This window comes from Rhinoraja longicauda, chromosome 5 (assembly GCF_053455715.1).
Source record: "Rhinoraja longicauda isolate Sanriku21f chromosome 5, sRhiLon1.1, whole genome shotgun sequence".
Lineage (NCBI taxonomy): Eukaryota > Metazoa > Chordata > Chondrichthyes > Rajiformes > Arhynchobatidae > Rhinoraja > Rhinoraja longicauda.
In genome coordinates this window covers 4,016,206-4,033,693 of record NC_135957.1, presented here as the reverse complement: position 1 = coordinate 4,033,693, position 17,488 = coordinate 4,016,206, and the positions used below count along the sequence as shown (strand labels likewise).

Sequence of the window (17,488 nt, the reverse complement as noted above, 5' to 3'; positions counted from 1 at the left end):
CTGATTTACTTATTCTTTCTGGCAATTTTAAAGAATATAGTTTGTGTTTTCTGGTGCCCCATCCTGCTGTGTATAACATGTTTCTCTCTCTGTCTTGCGTTACCAGAAGCTGGGTGCTTCTTGATCACCAATATAACATATACCTCTACAAGGAAGGAGTATTACGAACTTCCTCGGATCCATATGACAGCACTGATTTTCAGGATAAAACGAGTCACCTGACAAATCACTGTATTCAGAAGGAATTCTCCAAGAATTATGGGAAATATGAAGAAGGGAATGAGATGTTCTTTGAAGAATTCAACCAGTACCTAATGAGCACTCACAACGTTAGCTTGGAAAGCAGTATTTTACCACAAATCAAGCAAATTATAAGGTGCGTTTCATTTTAACTTCTGAACTTCAGCGTTTAGTTCGGAGATACAGCGCGGAAACAGGCCTTTTCGGCCCACCGGGTCCTCGCCGACCAGCGATCCCCGCAAACTAACACTATCCTACACCCACCACGGTCAATTGTTACATTTACCAAGCCAATTAACCTACAAACCTGTACGTCTTTGGAGTGTGGGAGGAAACCGAAGATCTCGGAGAAAACCCACGCAGGTCACGGGGAGAACGTACAAACTCCGTACAGACAGCACCCATAGTCGGGATGGAACCCGGGTCTCTGGCGCTGCATTCGCTGTAAGGCAACAACTCTACCGCTGCACCACTGTTTACTGTTGATGAGAATTCTGTGGGCTTTCATTTTTTTTTCTCAGTTGGAGATCAGTGGGTTTAAATGATCAGAAAACCACATGAGGCTTCTTCTTCTTCTTGCGTTTGAGGCAGCAGAAGTTATGCAGCTGCTTCTGCTTCTGCTGTCTCTGTTTGTTGTCGTTCGCCTGACTGAGGTCAGTTGGGGAGGGTGACAACGTAAGCCCCCACATGCAGCTGAGTTTCTGCTACCTGTTCCTGGAGGCTTGCAGCTGGGACTGACTGTCTCGATGTAATATGATCTTGGTGCAGCTGGTAGAGCTGCTGCATCTCAGCAACAGAGACCAGGGTTTGACCCTCACCTTGGTTGCTGTCTGTGTGGAGTTTTCACATTCTCCCCATGACCGCATCGGTTTGTTTTTAAAAAAGGTTTAGACATACGGAAGCAGACCTGCCCACCCGAGTCCACGCTGACCATCAATCAACCGTTCCACTAGTTCTATGTTATCCTACTTTCTCATCCACTCCCTGCACACTAGGGGCAATCTTTTAGAGGCCAATTAACCTACAAACCCGCACGTCTTTGTGATAGACAATATACAATAGACAATAGGTGCAGGAGGAGGCCATTTGGCCCTTTGCGCCAGCACCTCCATTCATTGTGATCGTGGCTGATCATCCACAATCAGTACCCCGTTCCTGCCCTCTCCCCATATCCCTTGACTCCGCTATCTTTAACTGCTCTATCTAACTCTCTCTTGAGAATTGGCCTCCACTGCCTTCTGAGGCAGAGAATTCCACAGATTCACAACTGTCTGGGTGAAAAAGTTTTTCCTCATCTCCGTTTTAAATGGCCTACCCCTTATTCTTAAACTGTGGCCCCTGGTTCTGGACTCCCCCAACATCGGGAACATGTTTCCTGCCTCAAGCGTGTCCAATCCTTGAATAATCTTTTATGTTTCAATAAGATCCCCTCAGATCCTTCTAAATTCCAGTGTGTATAAGCCTAGTTGCTCCAGTCTTTCAACATATGACAGTCCCGCCAAGTGGGAGGAATTAGGTGGAAGCCCGGAGCACCTGGGGGAAACCCACATGGTCACAGAGAGAACGTACAAAATCCCAAATTTGAGGAAGGATATTCTTGCTATCGAGGGCGTGCAGCGTAGGTTTACTCGGTTAATTCCCGGAATGGTGGGACTGTCATATGTTGAAAGACTGGAGCGACTAGGCTTGTATACACTGGAATTTAGAAGGATGAGAGGGGATCTTATCGAAACGTATAAGATTATTAAGGGGTTGGACACGTTAGAGGCAGGAAACATGTTCCCAATGTTGGGGGAGTCCAGAACTGGGGGCCACAGTTTAAGAATAACGGGTAGGCCATTTAGAACTGAGATGAGGAAAAACTTTTTCAGTCGGAGAGTTGTAAATCTGTGGAATTCTCTGCCTCAGAAGGCAGTGGAGGTCAATTCTCTGAATACATTCAAGAGAGAGCTAGATAGAGCTCTTAAGGATAGCGGAGTCAGGGGGTATGGGGAGAAGGCAGGAATGGGGCACTGATTGAGAATGATCAGCCATGATCACATTGAATGGTGGTGCTGGCTCAAAGGGCCGAATGGCCTCCTCCTGCACCTATTGTCACACAAACAGCACCTGAGGTCAGGATGGAAGCCGGGTCTCTGGCGCTGCGAGAGCTGCACCACTGTTTTCTCTGTGTTCCGATTTCCTCCCACATCCCAAAGTCGTGCAGTTTTGTAGGTTAATTGTCCTCTGTAAATTGCCCCTGGCGTGTTGGGAGTGGGTGAGAAAGTGGGGTAAGATGGAACTCGTGTGAACGGGCGATCGATGGTCGGCGTGGTCTCGGAGGGCCAAAAGGCCGGTTTCCATGTTGCATCTCTTTTTTTTTTAAAAACACCCGTCTCTTCTCATGCCCCTTTATTTATAGCGGTGAAAGAAAGGGCCCATGTTTCCGCAAAGTGTTTTACAAGGCATGCTGTTCGTGTCACTGAGGCTGGTGTTCGGGTTGATTAGTCCAGACTTATTGACAGCTTCCTCTGCCAGAGGCCCTATCGGATTTGCCAATTCTGCTTGGGTGATGTGCTGAAGGTTTGATTATGTGTCGACCTGCATCTAACCGCTCAGCTCCTATCATTGATCCAGTCCCCGGGCCCATTGAATTGAATAAAACAGCCAAATATGTACACATACAAGGAATGTGCCTTGGTGCTTTGCTCGCAAGTAACAACACCATATACAGTAGACAATTAAAAATAAACCATTATAATTTAAACATGTGAAGAATGAAATAAAATACCAGAGCACAAGGAGACTACAGACGTTGGTGGCGGGGATTCGGTGGGCCGAAGGGCCTGTTTCTATGCTGTGTCTCTAAATTAAACTAAGCTAAAAATAAGGGTGTAAATATAACATGGGCAACGAGCCTTCATGGACAGGTTAAGAACTAGGGCGGCATAGTGGCGCAGCGGTAGAGTTGCTGCCTTACAGCGAATGTAGCGCCGGAGACCAGGGTTCCATCCCGACTACGGGTGCCGTCTGTACGGAGTTTGTACGTTCTCCCCGTGACCTGCGTGGGTTTTCTCCGAGACCTTCGGTTTCCTCCCACACTCCAAAGACGTACAAGTTTGTTGGCTAATTGCCTTGGTAAATGTAAAAATTGTACCTAGTGGGTATAGGATAGTGTTAATGTGCGGGGATCGCTGGTCAGCACGGACCCGGTGGGCCAAAGGGCCTGTTTCTGCGCTGTATCTCTAAACTAAACTAAATCTGAACTAAAACATTACAAGGCATAAAGGGATTGATTGATAGATACAGCACGTAAACAGGCCGTACTGCCCACTGAGTCTGTGTGAACCATCGATGACCTTATCCCACTTTCTTCATCCTCTCCCTACACACATTCTGGCCTACAACCCAGCATGTATTTGAGATTTGAGAGGGAACCGGGGCACCTGGAAGAAACCCATGGTCTGGAGGTCACGGGGAGAACGTGCAAACTCTACCCAAACAGCACCCGTGGTCAGGATGGGACCGGGTCTGTGGTGCTGTGAGGCAGCAACTCTACTGCTGCACTGCTGTGCCGTTCCAAGGTGTGAAAACAGGCCCTTCAGTCCACAGAGTCCGTGCCGACCAGCAATCACCTGTACACTAGTTCTATCCTACACGCTAGGAACAATCTCAACCTCCAAGCCAGTTGAGGGCAGGGGGTGGGGATTCAATTGAACGTGTGCTTTTCTTTTTTTTCGGGTGTATCTTGTGAGTGCTAAAATCGCTATGTTTTATTTAATTTAATTTTAATTTTAGGAGCTGTCTAATGTGCATCGAATCTGGGATTGGCACAAAGCTTCTCCCTTACCACAGCTTTCAGCTGTTTGGATTTGACTTCATGGTTGATGAAGATCTCAAAGTCTGGCTGATTGAGGTGAATGGAGCCCCAGCATGTGCCCAGTAAGTTAGCAATTCCTTCCTCAATAGTCAATAGTCATTTATTTGTCACATACACATAAATGTGTAGTGAAATGAAACATTACCCGCAGTTAAACAATAAGACCAATAAGAATAATCAATAAAAATGCAATAACACATACAATCACAACTAACACCAAACAAAAAGAAACATCCATCACAGTGAGTCTCCTCCAGTCCCTCCTCACTGTGATGGAAGGCCAGAATGTCTTTTTCTCTTCCCTGCCGTCTTCTCCCGCGGTCAGGCTGTTGGAGTTGCCACGTCGGAGTGGTCGGGGCTCCCGATATTGAAGCCCCCGCTGGGCGGTGAAAATCCCGCGGCCTATTCCAGGCCGCGCCGGACGGTGAAAGGTCCGCGGCGGGCCGACCCAAGCCCCGCAATTCGGGGCGGGCGAACACGCTGCCCCTGCCGCTGCCGGAGCTCCCGACAGGCAAGTCCCGACAGTCCTTAATCAAGACTCCCTGCAGTTACTAGACTGCTCAGTTTTTGTTTTTGTTTTTTTTAATCAAAAATATTTATTCAAATATTAAAATAATATATACAATATAATAAAACCAAAACAGAACCCACCACCAGAATACTGTACAAACAAATATACCAATTGAAACTATTATACAATTATATTACAATCCCTATCCAGGATACATCCAATCTCCCGCGGTGCCCAGCGGTCCCGGAAATCCCCCAGGGTGCCCGTGGACAGCGCGCGGTCCCTCTCCAACACCACCCGGGCGCGGACATGACCCCGGAAAAGGGGCAGGCAGTCGGCTCGGGCAGAGCCCTCTTCCGCCTGGCGCCGTGAGTCGTGGATGGCCAGCTTGGCCAGGCCCAGGAGCAACCCAACCAGGACATCCTTGGCCCTACCCTCTCCCCTACGCACAGGGTGTCCACAGATGAGGGTGGTGGGTGAAAAGTGCAGCCTAAAAGCAAGGAGCAGCCCCTTTAGATATTGGAACAGGGGCCGCAACCTCACACGTGGTACACAGACTCACACACTCCATGTACACGTGGTACACAGACTCACACACTCCATGTACACGTGATACACAGACTCACACACTCCATGTACAAGTGGTACACAGACTCACACACTCCATGTACACGTGGTACACAGACTCTTCCAACCTGCAAAAGTGGCAGGTGGCTGGCGAGTCTGTGAACCGCGCGAGGAACAGGTTGCAGGGGACTCCTCGGTGCAATACCTTCCACCCCAGGTCCCCGATGGAGAGGGGCAGAATCCCCACCGCGGGGCCCCCTCGCCACCGGAAGGCAACACCGACCGCCACTTAGTGTCCGGACAGACGGTGGACCAGGGCGAGGAAGTGCAGGGTGTGGAGGAGGAGCCCGTACAGGACACGCCTCCCTGCGAACTAGACTGCTCAGTGGCAGTTTGACGCGGCACTTCATTAATAAGGCTTGGCTCAGCTAATGTGTACTGCAGTGATCCAATGCCAAGCTTTGAACAACTGAATCTGTTCTCTGCATGGTTATGAAAGGTCCTCGGTAACTTTGGATTCACCATAGAACATATCAAATGACGATGACATGTTGTAATTTTTTAAAATAGATTAGTTTAGAGGTACGATGTGGAAACAGGCCCTTCGGTCCACCGAGTTTGTGCCGACCAGCAATCACCTGTGCATTAGTTCTATCCTACACTAGGGACAATGTCAACCTAGAAGCCAAGTGACCTACAAACCTGCACGTCTTTGGAATGCGGGAGGAAGCCGGAGCACCCGGAGAAACCTCACAGGTAGAACGTACAGACTGCGTACAGAGAGCACTCTTAGTCAGGATTGAACTCTGGTCTCCGATGCTGTGAGGCAGCAAGTCCACCACTGTGTCACCGCCAGTGGCAGCCTTTCCAGCTTAATGACATCTTTGGTCGAGCTGGGCGGCCAGAACTGTGTATTATACTTCAGGAGTGCAGTATAGAGATGCAGTGTGGAAACGCATCATTTGGCTCACCGAATCCACCACGTCCACTCTGGCCATCAATCGCCCACACACCGTTCTATACTATCCCACTTTTCCATCCTACACACCAGGGCATTCTACAGAAGCCAATTAACCCACAAACCTGCATGGCCCCAGAAGATGACTGATTGATTATTTAATTATAGATTGGTAGGCGGAGACTCAAGAACTCGACACCCAAATCATTTGAGCTCGATGGCTATTTTCCATTCTGTTCATATTTTTTGAAAGGTGACTTCTTAATATCCTCTAAATTATTCAATGCAGTAGGCTTTTAATTCCAGGGACTTTCCATGGTTAAAAACATAGAAAATAGGTGCAGGAGGAGGCCATTTGGCCCTTGGAGCCAGCACCGCCATTCATTGTGATCATGGCTGATCATCTACAATCAGTAACCCGTGACTGCCTTCTCCCCATATCCCTTGATTACGCTAGCCCCTAGAACTCTATCTAACTCTCTTTTAAATTCATCCAGTGAATTGGCCTCCACTGCCCTCTGTGGCAGAGAATTCCACAAATTCACAACTCTCTTCGTGAAAAAGTTGTGCTCCTTTTTTTTGCCTCAGTAATCATTCCTTGTGCCTGTTATTCAAAAATAGAATTGTTCAGTGTAACCGTGCATGTTTTTTATAAATAGGATTGTTCTAGAGTTGTAGAGTCATCCAGTGGGGAAACAGGCCCTCTGGCCCAACTTCCAAGATGGCACCCAACCCAGGAGACTATTTGCGGGCTAGCCACAGAAGCTACAAATTCATATTACAATCACACCACACTCATAAATCTCTACCCCTACAGCAACTCCTCTTACTTTAACAATGCACTAAACGTTATTCCCTTATCTGAATAAGGATCTGAAGAAGGGTCTCGACCCCAAACGTCACCCATTCCTTCTCTCCAGAGATGCTGCCTGTCCTGCTGAGTTACTCCAGCATTTTGTGTCTACCTTCTTATTCCCTTATAGAAACATAGAAACATAGAAAATAGGTGCAGGAGTAGGCCATTCGGTCCTTCGAGCCTGTACGCACCGCCATTCAATATGATCATGGCTGATCATGTATCTGTACACCGTAAATGGATCAATTGTAATCATATATTGTCTTTCTGCTGACTGGTTAGCACGCAACAAAAGCTTTTCACCGCACCTCGGTACACGTGACAATGGACTAAACATGGCCATGTCGACCATCAGGCCCCATCTGCACAAGTCTCACTTGGCTGCATTAGGCCCAAATCCCTCTAAACCTTTCTTATCCATGTACTTGTCCTATTGTCTTTTAAATGTTGGTATACTATCTGCTTCAACTACCTCCTCCGGCAGTATAAGAAAATAACTGCAGATGCTGGTACAAATCGAAGGTATTTATTCACAAAATGCTGGAGTAACTCAGCAGGTCAGGCAGCGCCTCAGGAGAGAAGGAATGGGCGACGTTTCGGGTCGAGACCTTTCTTCAGACCTCCTCCGGCAGCTCGTTTCATACACCCACTACCCTCTGTGTGGAAAACTTTGTCCCTCAGATTCCTGTTAGATCTTTCAAATCTTTCCCATCCCCCTCCCCCCTCTCCTTAAACCTACGTCCTATGTTCTTGATTCCACTTGTGCTTGTTTTCTGTATTTGTTTGTGGTTCATAAATAGTATTGTTCAGTGTATTTGTGAACTGTTATTCATAAAAAGGAGGCCACAGAAAGGCTAAAGTCTCCAGGAGTGTTCAGTGTATCTGTGCCTGTCATTCATGAATAAGGCTGTTCAGCTTACTTGTGCCCGCTATTTATAAATAGGATTGTTTGGTGTATTTGCGCCTGTCATTCATAAATTCATTCAGTCATAAGTCATTCAGTTCAGTGCACTGTCCAGACAAAATTACATTGCCAGGTATTTACACCAGTGCAGTTCAGCTCGGCTTCACTGGCACAAAAGTGGGTGGATTTGCAGATCGTGGTTGTGAAAAATTACAGCAGGGTCTTGATCGATTGGGCAGGTGGGCTGAGGAATGGTTGATGAAATTTAATGCAGAGAAATGTGAGGTGTTGCATTTTGGGAAGTCTAACAAGGGCAGGACCTACACAATGAATGGTGGGGCTCTGGGTAGTGTTGTGGAGCAGAGGGATCTTGGAGTGCAGGTGCATGGTTCCCTGAAGGTGGAGTCGCAGGTAGATCCGGTGGTCAAAAAGGCTTTTGGCACTTTGGCCTTCGTCTGTCATTAGAGTATTGAGTATAGAAGTTGGGAAGTCATGTTGCAGTTGTATAAGATATTGGTGAGGTTGCATTTAGAGTACATTTCAGTCTGAAGATAGTTCGTCCCAAAAAGTCTCCTGTCTGTTTCCCTCCGCACATCCTGCCTGACTCGCTGAGTTTCTCCAGCATATTGTGTTTTGCTCAAGATTCCAACATCTGCACTTCCTCGCGTCTCTCTTTGACATTCAAAATACGTTGCTCGGCATCGAGACAATCTATGTTTCTGGGAGACTATTTGAAATGAATTGAAGGTGGACACAAAAAGCTGGAGGAACTCAGCGGGTCAGACAGCATCTGTGGAGAGAAGGAACAGGTGACGTTTCAGAAGAAGGGTCTCGACCCGAAACGTCACCTGTTCCTTTCCTCCAGAGATACTGCCTGACCCGCTGAGTTACTCCAGCTTTTTGTGTCTTTCTTCGGTTTAAACCAGCATCTGCTGTTCCTTCCCACACCTTTGAAAAGAATTGCCTCATTGAAACTAAAGCATGTTTTCTGTGTGTGCAGGGGCTTTATGCCAAGGGTTGTGACAACAATCCAACCACACTGGACCACGGTCTGATTGCCTTTTGGCAAAAGTCAGCCTCTAATGCCTTGGTTTTAGGATCATTTGTAACTGTACTACACAGTTCATTCTTCTACCTTATCCTTTTAGGATAGCAGCTAAATTATTCATTATTGTATATCGAGAGATAAAAGCCTTTCAAGTCTGAAGAAGGGTCTGACCCGAAACGTCACCCATTCCTTCTCTCCCGAGATGCTACCTGACCTGCTGAGTTACTCCAGCATTTTGTGAATAAATCGATTTGTACCAGCATCTGCAGTTATTTTCTTATAAAGCCTTTCATGAGTTCAGGATATCCTGAAGCATCTTATAGACAGTGATCTCTACAGTAATAATCTGTTCAATGATACTTTATATGTCAACGGTACTATGGTAAAGCAAAATTCCTTTGGTATACAATTCAGCACCAGTATCACAACACATAAGCACTTAGATACATGTTAGTTAAGCATGTCAGGTACAGGACTAGTGCGTAGTAGTAGTGCACTGAGGCAGTGCACAGTCGCCAGATGTGGCTCCATTTTCAAGTCCCGGTTGTAAGTGCAGAGTTTAGTTTAGTTTAGAGATACAGCGCGGAAACAGGCCCTTTCGGCCCACCGGGTCCGCGCCGACCAGCGATCCCCGCACACTAACACTACCATACACCCACTAGGGACAATTTTTACATTTACCGAGCCAATTAACCTACAAACATGCACGTCTTTGGAGTGTGGGAGGAAACCAAAGATCTCAGAGAAAACCTGCGCAGGTCACGGGGAGAACGTACAAACTCCGTACAGACAGCACCCGTAGTGGGGATGGAACCCGGGTCTCCGGCGCTGCATTCGCTGTAAGGCAGCAACTCCACCGTGCTGCCCTAGTTCTTAACCTGTCCATGAAGGCTCGTTATCCTGGCGGCTTTGCAGGGTCGGCCTGGCCAAGCGTGGTCGATGGTGTCCTCCACCACTCTGTGCCACTGCAGGCCGTGCCTGGTCCATGCGCTCAGCCTCTAGGAGCAGCGCCCGGCAACACACTATACCGAACATTATCACTCCATATCATGGTCAACCCAAAAGCTTCTGATTAAATCCCCTGACGGTGGCATCTCAGGTGGACAGGCAGTTGTCTTTGGCATTCATCAGTAAGAGGTCATAAGGAATAGAATTGGGCCATCAAGTCTACTCCGCCATTCAATCACGGCTGATCTATCTCTCCCTCCTAACCCCATTCTCCTGCCTTCTCCCCATAACCCCTGACACCCGCACTGATCAAGAATCTGTCCATCTCTACCGTAAAAATATCCACTGACGGCCTCCACAGCCTCCTGTGGCAAAGAATTCCACAGATTCACCGCAAGAGCATTGAGTACAGAAGGTAGAAACAAGAAACTGCAGATGCTGGCTTACAAAAAAAGACACAAAGTGCTGGAGTAACTCAACGGGTCAGGCGGTATCTCTGGAGAACATGGATAGGTGACATTTTGAGTCATGAACCTTCAGAATACTTCTCTCCTACACACTCGGGACAATTTACTGAAGCTAATTAGCCTACAAATCTGGATGTGAACGGTTTCATATTAAAGCACTCTTTCAAAGTGAAAAGAAATGAAGAAAGGAACAAAAATCCAGTTTCTAAATTCGGAAATCATTTGGAAAATCCTAGTCTTTCCTGTCTCTTTGCCCCAATCCTAAAAAAATACTTGATCTTGTGTAGGAATGAATTGCAGATGCTGGTTTAAACCAAAGATAGACACAAATGCTGGGGTAACTCGGCTGGACAGGCTGCATCTCTGGAGCAAAGGACTTGGTGATTTTTTGGGTTGAGAACCTTCTTCAGACTTCCCTAAAGAATTTAGAAGGATGAGAGGGGATCTTATCGAAACATATAAGATTATTAAGGGGTTGGACACGTTAGAGGCAGGAAACATGTTCCCAATGCTGGGGGAGTCCAGAACCAGGGGCCACAGTTTAAGAATAAGGGGTAGGCCATTTAGAACAGAGATGAGGAAAAACTTTTTCAGTCACAGAGTTGTGAATCTGTGGAATTCTCTGCCTCAGAAGGCAGTGGAGGCCAATTCTCTGAATGCATTCAAGAGAGAGTTAGATAGAGCTCTTAATGATAGTGGAGTCAGGGGGTATGGGGAGAAGGCAGGAACGGGGTACTGATTGTGAATGATCAGCCATGATCACATTGAATGGTGGTGCTGGCTCGAAGGGCCGAATGGCCTCCTCCTTCACCTATTGTCGATCCGAAGCGTCACCTGTTCCTTCTCTCCAGAGATGCTGTCTAACCCGCTGAGTTACTCCAGCATTTTGTGTCTAAAATATGTTATCTTTCTATTTTCAGTGAACTTGGTAGGTTTGACTTGGAGTACTACGTTCTCTGGAACTTGCAACTGTGATTTAAAAAATTAAAATAAATGGTCGTTCTTTTCCTTTCCCAGGAAACTCTACGCCGAACTTTGTCAAGGAATCGTGGACGTAGCCATTTCCTGCATCTTTCCGTTGAGTGAAACGGCACAGAAGCCAAGCGCGCATTCTGTCTTCATCAAGTTAGGAAGTTAACAGAATTTTGTCGGCGTCGTCTTCCATTGCACACTCCAACAATATATGTAGTGGTATCAACGCTGCATTACGAATCATGTAGAGAGATTCTATCCAGCCTGGTGCCGGCACGGTGGAAGAGCAATTAGTAAAAGAAGGAATTTTTATCTACGGTTAATGACTTGTATAAACCAACATCTTATTACGGCTTTGAGATTTTTGTTGGACAAAAGACAATGGAAGTTGCTGTACCTGGTACAGGATGCTTCAAACACTGTGGGAATGTTACAAGCTCTTGATCTCTTTATTATAGATGATTAGCAGGCGTTGCACAGTAGTAATCTCGACATAATCTGCTTATGGGCCACCTGATTAGAATGAGTGTCCTGGACCTAGAAGTGCTATTACGGTGCTCCAGAATCAAGGCTGCAGTGTTAGCCGAGTGTCTGCGCCTCTCATAACGTGCCCAATTCTTCTGTGATCATTGATAAAGTGATTGATGGAAATGGAAATCACTGTGACCACGTATGGCCTAAACAACTCCTGAATGCACATCACCACCCCACCCGTCCGTGTGCCTGGTACTGTTTCTGCCCATCTGAATGCTTGCGAGCCCTGGAGTAGGCTATGCACTGCTGCCTTTCAAATGATCTACACTGGTGCTTTTTAGAAACATAGAAAACAGGTGCAGGTGGAGGGCATTTGGGCCTTCGAGCCAGCACCGCCATTCATTGTGACCATGGCTGATCATCCACAATCAGTAACCCGTGCCTGCCTTCTCCCCATACCCCTTGATTCCGCTAGCCCCTAGACCTTCATCTAACTCTCTTTTAAATTCATTTTTGAAACGCAGCTGACTTCGAAGACGATGAGTTTTGCTTGCGTGTTTTCTTAACTATATTTGCAAATACTTGACCCTATGAGAGGAGTTGGGATAGAAGAATCCGAAATGTACCTCGGGGGTGATGGGGAGAACGCAGGAGAATGGGGTTGGGAGGGAGAGATAGATGAGCCATGATTGAACGACGGAGTAGACTTGATGGGCCGAATGGCCTAATTCTGCTCCTATCACTTATGCCCTACCGCGAGTGGAATTTTAAGTCAACTTTACGAAGGGAAAGGAAAATTGTTTTTTGTTTGTTGTCTTTGTCTCCAGGTTCTTGTCTTTGCTGTTTGTGTTTGGAATGAAATGCACTACTACAAATTCCAAATCATTCTACCCGTGCCCTCTGAAAGCCTAGACAAAGCTGATGAACAGTAACAGTAATAAGCTGGTAGCATGCACTCAATGCATTTGTCCTGATTTGTAGACTATATATATATATGTATTCATAACTGGCACTCTTGTTTTGAGTCATTGATATTTTTATGAGATAATTTCTGAGCTTTTTTTCATGTATGTAGTTTTCTAGATTCTTTACTTGCCATCTTGATTACCTGTTGAGTAAAACACAACGTGCTGGAGTAACTCAGCGGGTCAGGCAGCATCTTTTGGTCCAGGCCTTCACTATCGTTTCATTGTGTCATGCCAATCGCTCCACTGTGTTTATAGGTCAACTCTTTTGTGTCTTCAGTATTTATTGTTCCTCTTCCTATCTGAGAATAAACTTCTGTTCAATAGGAGGCATGTTCCTGTCTAAACTGTTAACCAGGTGAGTGGAAGTACTGAACGGGCTGATGATCACGCTATTGTTGTTATGGAGGTGCAGTTCGATTCGAGTTTCTCCCTGGATTAGCCCTCTGATTTCTCTGGGGAGTGCACTACAAGGGGCAACCACTGTTACACACAGTGGACAGATTATTATAATGACATGTTGCTATAAGTGCATGTTTCTTGGTATCTAACTTCAAAACACAATTATGAGGAATAAACACAATTGCCAACCACCTCTTGTTTGCATTTGTGTCATTTTTTGGAGTTCTCGTCCATTACTCTTTCTCGCTGGCTCTGCAAACTATTTGCACTGTAGTGTTTATCCAATTCCCCCTGGATTTCCAATGGACGCCACCACCCTATCAGAGAGTTTAGTTCGGAGATGGAGCGCGGAAACAGGCCCTTCGGCCCACCGGGTCCGCACCGACCAGCGATCCCCCCGTGCACTAACACTATCCTACACACAGTAGGGACCATTTACAATTTTATCCAGCCAATTCGCCTACAAACCTGTACGTCTTTGGAGTGTGGGAGAAAACCTTAGATCCCCTAGAAACGGTGGCAGAGCGGTAGAGTTGCTGCCTTACAGCGAATGCAGCGCCGGAGACTCAGGTTCCATCTTGACTGCGGGTGCTGTCTGTACGGAGTTTGTAAGTTCTCCCCGTGACCTGCGTGGGTTTTCTCCGAGATCTTCGGTTTCCTCCCACACTCCAAAGACGTACATAGTTTGTAGGTTAATTGGCTTGGTAAATGTAAAAATTGTCCCTATGTTAATGTGCGGGGATCGCTGGTCGGCGCAGACCCGGTGGGCCGAAGGGCCTGTTTCTGCGTTGTATCTCTAAATCTAAAAAATCTAAAACCCACCCATGTCACGGGGAGAACATGCAAACTCCGGACCAACAGCACACGTTGTCAGGATGGAACCCGGGTCTCCGGTGCTGTCAGGCAGCAACTCCACCGCTGCGCCACCGTGCCAGTTGAGAACCATAATTAAATGTTGTTCCTCAGAATCTTTCTCTTCTCTGTCTGGCCCGGTCCTTGCACTTTCTGTTAATGGGAACAGCTTCTCTCAATTTTCTCTAGACTATAAAATGTAAAACTCCGTAATGTTAATTGTTCATCCCCTTTAAGGCAGATGTTGGTCTCATTATTCTTCATTATTGTACCGGTGCCAAAGAATGCCTCTCCAGCTTGTTTGAATGCTTCGAGAGGCTAATCAAGAAGCACATCTGTGCCCTCCTTCCTCGCAACATGAACCCACTACAGTTCGCTTACCGTCCGAACAGATCCACGGATAAACAATAGACAATAGGTGCAGGAGGAGGCCATGCGGCCCTTCGAGCCAGCACCACCATTCAATGTGATCATGGCTGATCATTCTCAATCAGTACCCCGTTCCTGCCTTCTCCCCATACCCCCTGACTCCGCTATCCTTAAGAGCTCTATCTAGCTCTCTCTGGAATGCATTCAGAGAATTGGCCTCCACTGCCTTCTGATGCAGAGAATTCCACAGATTCACAACTCTCTGACTGAAAAAGTTTTTCCTCATCTCAGTTCTAAATGGCCTACCCCTTATTCTTAAACTGTGGCCCCTTGTTCTGGACTCCCCCAACATTGGGAACATGTTTCCATAATCTTATACGTTTCGATAAGATCTCCTCTCATCCTTCTAAATTCCAGTGTATACAAGCCTAGTCGCTCCAGTCTTTCAACATATGACAGTCCCGCCATTCCGGGAATTAACCTAGTAAACCTACGCTGCACGCCCTCAATAGCAAGAATATCCTTCCTCAAATTTGGAGAACAAAACTGCACACAGTACTCCAGGTGTGGTCTCACTAGGGCCCTGTACAACTGCAGAAGGACTTCTTTGCTCCTATACTCAACTCCTCTTGTTATGAAGGCCAACATTCCATTGGCTTTCTTCACTGCCTGCTGTACCTGCATACTTCCTTTCAGTGACTGATGCACTAACTAGGACACCCAGATCACGTTGTACGTCCCCTTTTCTTAACTTGGGGGATTCTGTCCTTTTTACGAATGGGGGGAGGGGGAGCAAGAGCGGAGCTGCGGGATGTGGAAGAGATCCTAGTGAAAGCATGATGGAAGAGGGGAAGACCCATTTCCTGAAGAATGGGAAAAAGTGTGAAACATGACAAATGGGGCTTCCCCTCTTCCATTATAGATGAGGCTCTCTCTAGGGTCTCCCACCCCCACCCCCAACACACACACACACCCCCCTGCACAATGACAATAAAGATATATTGTATTGGTGAAGACAGTGTGTGTGTGTGGTGTGTGTGTGGTTGTGTGTGTGTTTGTGCGCGTGTGGGGGGTTTGTGTGTGAGTATGTGTGTGGGGTGTGTGTGTGTGTGAGTGCGTGTGAGTGTGTGAGTGAGTGTGTGTGTGCACAGATCTACTTGCACTTAATTCTGTTTTAAAACTTTCTAATCCGTTTCATTGAGTTCTTTAAATTAATACTGATTAGCTAATTAATTTATTGCATCGTATGGGAGGCGCATTCCCAATCTCGTTGTACCCCTGTACAATGACAATAAAGATATATTGTATTGTATTGTACTGTATTAAAAATGGCGGCACTGCCCTAGCAGCTGCCGCTCACCTGCGGTCCATTTGTCTTTGTGTTTTTGTTGTTTTTTTTTTGGTCTTAATTGTAGTTGTGATGTGGTGTTTTTGTGTTTGTGTACTGTGTGTGTATGTGGGGGGGAGGGGGAAACTAACACTGTAAATAGATGTCCCTTCAGAACGGAGACCCGACCTTTGTTTTCTGGGCCGTGTCTCCGTTCCTGCTGCGGCCTACCATCGGCCCAACTCCTGGAGCTGTCGGCCTCCGGGGCTCTGGTTCGCGGAGCCCGCGGATTGGACTTACCACCACCGGAGCCGGCCGTCTTCGGAGGCTGCGGGAGCGGCTGCGACTCGCCTTAGGCTCGGGCCGCGTGGATGCCGACATCGGGAGCTCCAGCAGCGGCAGCGGGTTCGCCCGCCCCGGATCGCGGGGCTTGGGGTGCGGACATTTCACCGTCCGGCGCGGCCTAGGATGGCCGCGGGATATTTCCCTGCTGGGCGGGGGCTTCAATGTCGGGAGCCACGACCGCCCCGACGTGCAGCAACAGCGGCAGCGTGTTCGCCCGCCCCGGATCGGACTTATCATTGGCGGAGCCGGCCGTCTTCAGAGGCTGCGGGAGCGGCTGCGACGCGACGCGCCTTGGGCTTGGCCCGCTGTGGACCGTCCGGTGCGGCCTGCAACCACAACAACCTGGCTGCGGGCGAGGACAGCAGGAGAAAGGAAAGACATTGTGGCCTTCCATCACAGTGAGGAGAGAGAGGACTGGAGGAGACTCACTGTGATGGATGTTTCTTTGATGGATGTTTCTTTTTTGTGTGTTTTTGGGGTTGGGTGGTTTGAGTGCCTGTTTGATGCTTTTATTGTTGGACTGTGTTTTTGGGGGTTTTGGGGTGTGTGATTTGAATGCCTATTTAATGCTTTTATTGTTGGACTGTGTTTTGGGGGGTTTTTGGGGGTTGGGTAATTTGGGTGCCTGTTTAGTGCTTTTATTGTTGGACTGTGGGTGATTGAATTAACATTTTGTTCAAGATGGCCGCGCCGTTGTGTTTGGCTGCCTGCCACTGTATGTTTCTTTTTTTTTCCTAGTCAGATGTACAGCACTTTGGTCAACGTGGGTTGTTTTTAAATGTGCTATACAAATAAAATGACTTGACTTGACTTGTATCAGTGAAGACAGAGTGTGCGTGTGGTGCATTCACTTATTCATTCCCCGCCCGGAAGTGCAGTGGGGGCGGAACCAGAATGTGGGGGATGCGCGCGGCTACGCCGCCCGGAGCGGGCAAGTGCGGGACCGGGCCTAGCGGCGTTGCCGGGGTGACGGAGCCTGGCCATGGCGACGGGGCGCTGGCGGCGGCTGTGCGGGGAGGAGCGGCTGCAGCCGGCGCTGCGGCGGCGGTGGAGCGGGCCGGGGGTCGGGGGGGAGGAGGAGGAGGAGCAGGCGGCGGCGCTGCAGGAGCTGGTCGGCGGCCACGTCCGCTCCTTCAACCGCGCCGCCACCGAGGGGCTGAGCAACGCCGCGCAGGTGAGAGGATCCACCCCCCCCCTACACCCCCCTACACTACACACACACACCCCACACTACACCCCACACTACACACACCCCACACTACACCCCACACTACACACACCCCACACTACACCCCACACTACACACACCCCACACTACACACACACACCCCCCTACACTACACACACCCCACACTACACACACACACCCCACACTACACACACCCCACACTACACACACACACACCCCACACTACACACACCCC

The 17,488-nt window shown here is 48.0% G+C and overlaps 2 protein-coding genes across 2 annotated transcripts in view; both read left to right on the top strand.

Moving 5' to 3' along the window:
• Positions 1–13,353, top strand: part of ttl (tubulin tyrosine ligase) — a 37,098-nt gene extending 23,745 nt beyond the window's left edge. Inside the window, exons 5-7 of the mRNA XM_078398793.1 lie at positions 107–376; positions 4,018–4,161; positions 11,376–13,353. Coding sequence (XP_078254919.1) covers positions 107–376; positions 4,018–4,161; positions 11,376–11,496 — 535 coding nt within the window. The 3' untranslated portion in view covers positions 11,497–13,353. The remainder of the gene's footprint in view (positions 1–106; positions 377–4,017; positions 4,162–11,375) is intronic.
• Positions 13,354–17,153: 3,800 nt separating this feature from the next.
• polr1b (RNA polymerase I subunit B) overlaps positions 17,154–17,488 on the top strand; it is a 69,372-nt gene continuing 69,037 nt past the window's right edge. The window contains exon 1 of the mRNA XM_078399977.1: positions 17,154–17,238. The gene's annotated coding sequence lies outside the window, so the exon portion shown is untranslated. The remainder of the gene's footprint in view (positions 17,239–17,488) is intronic.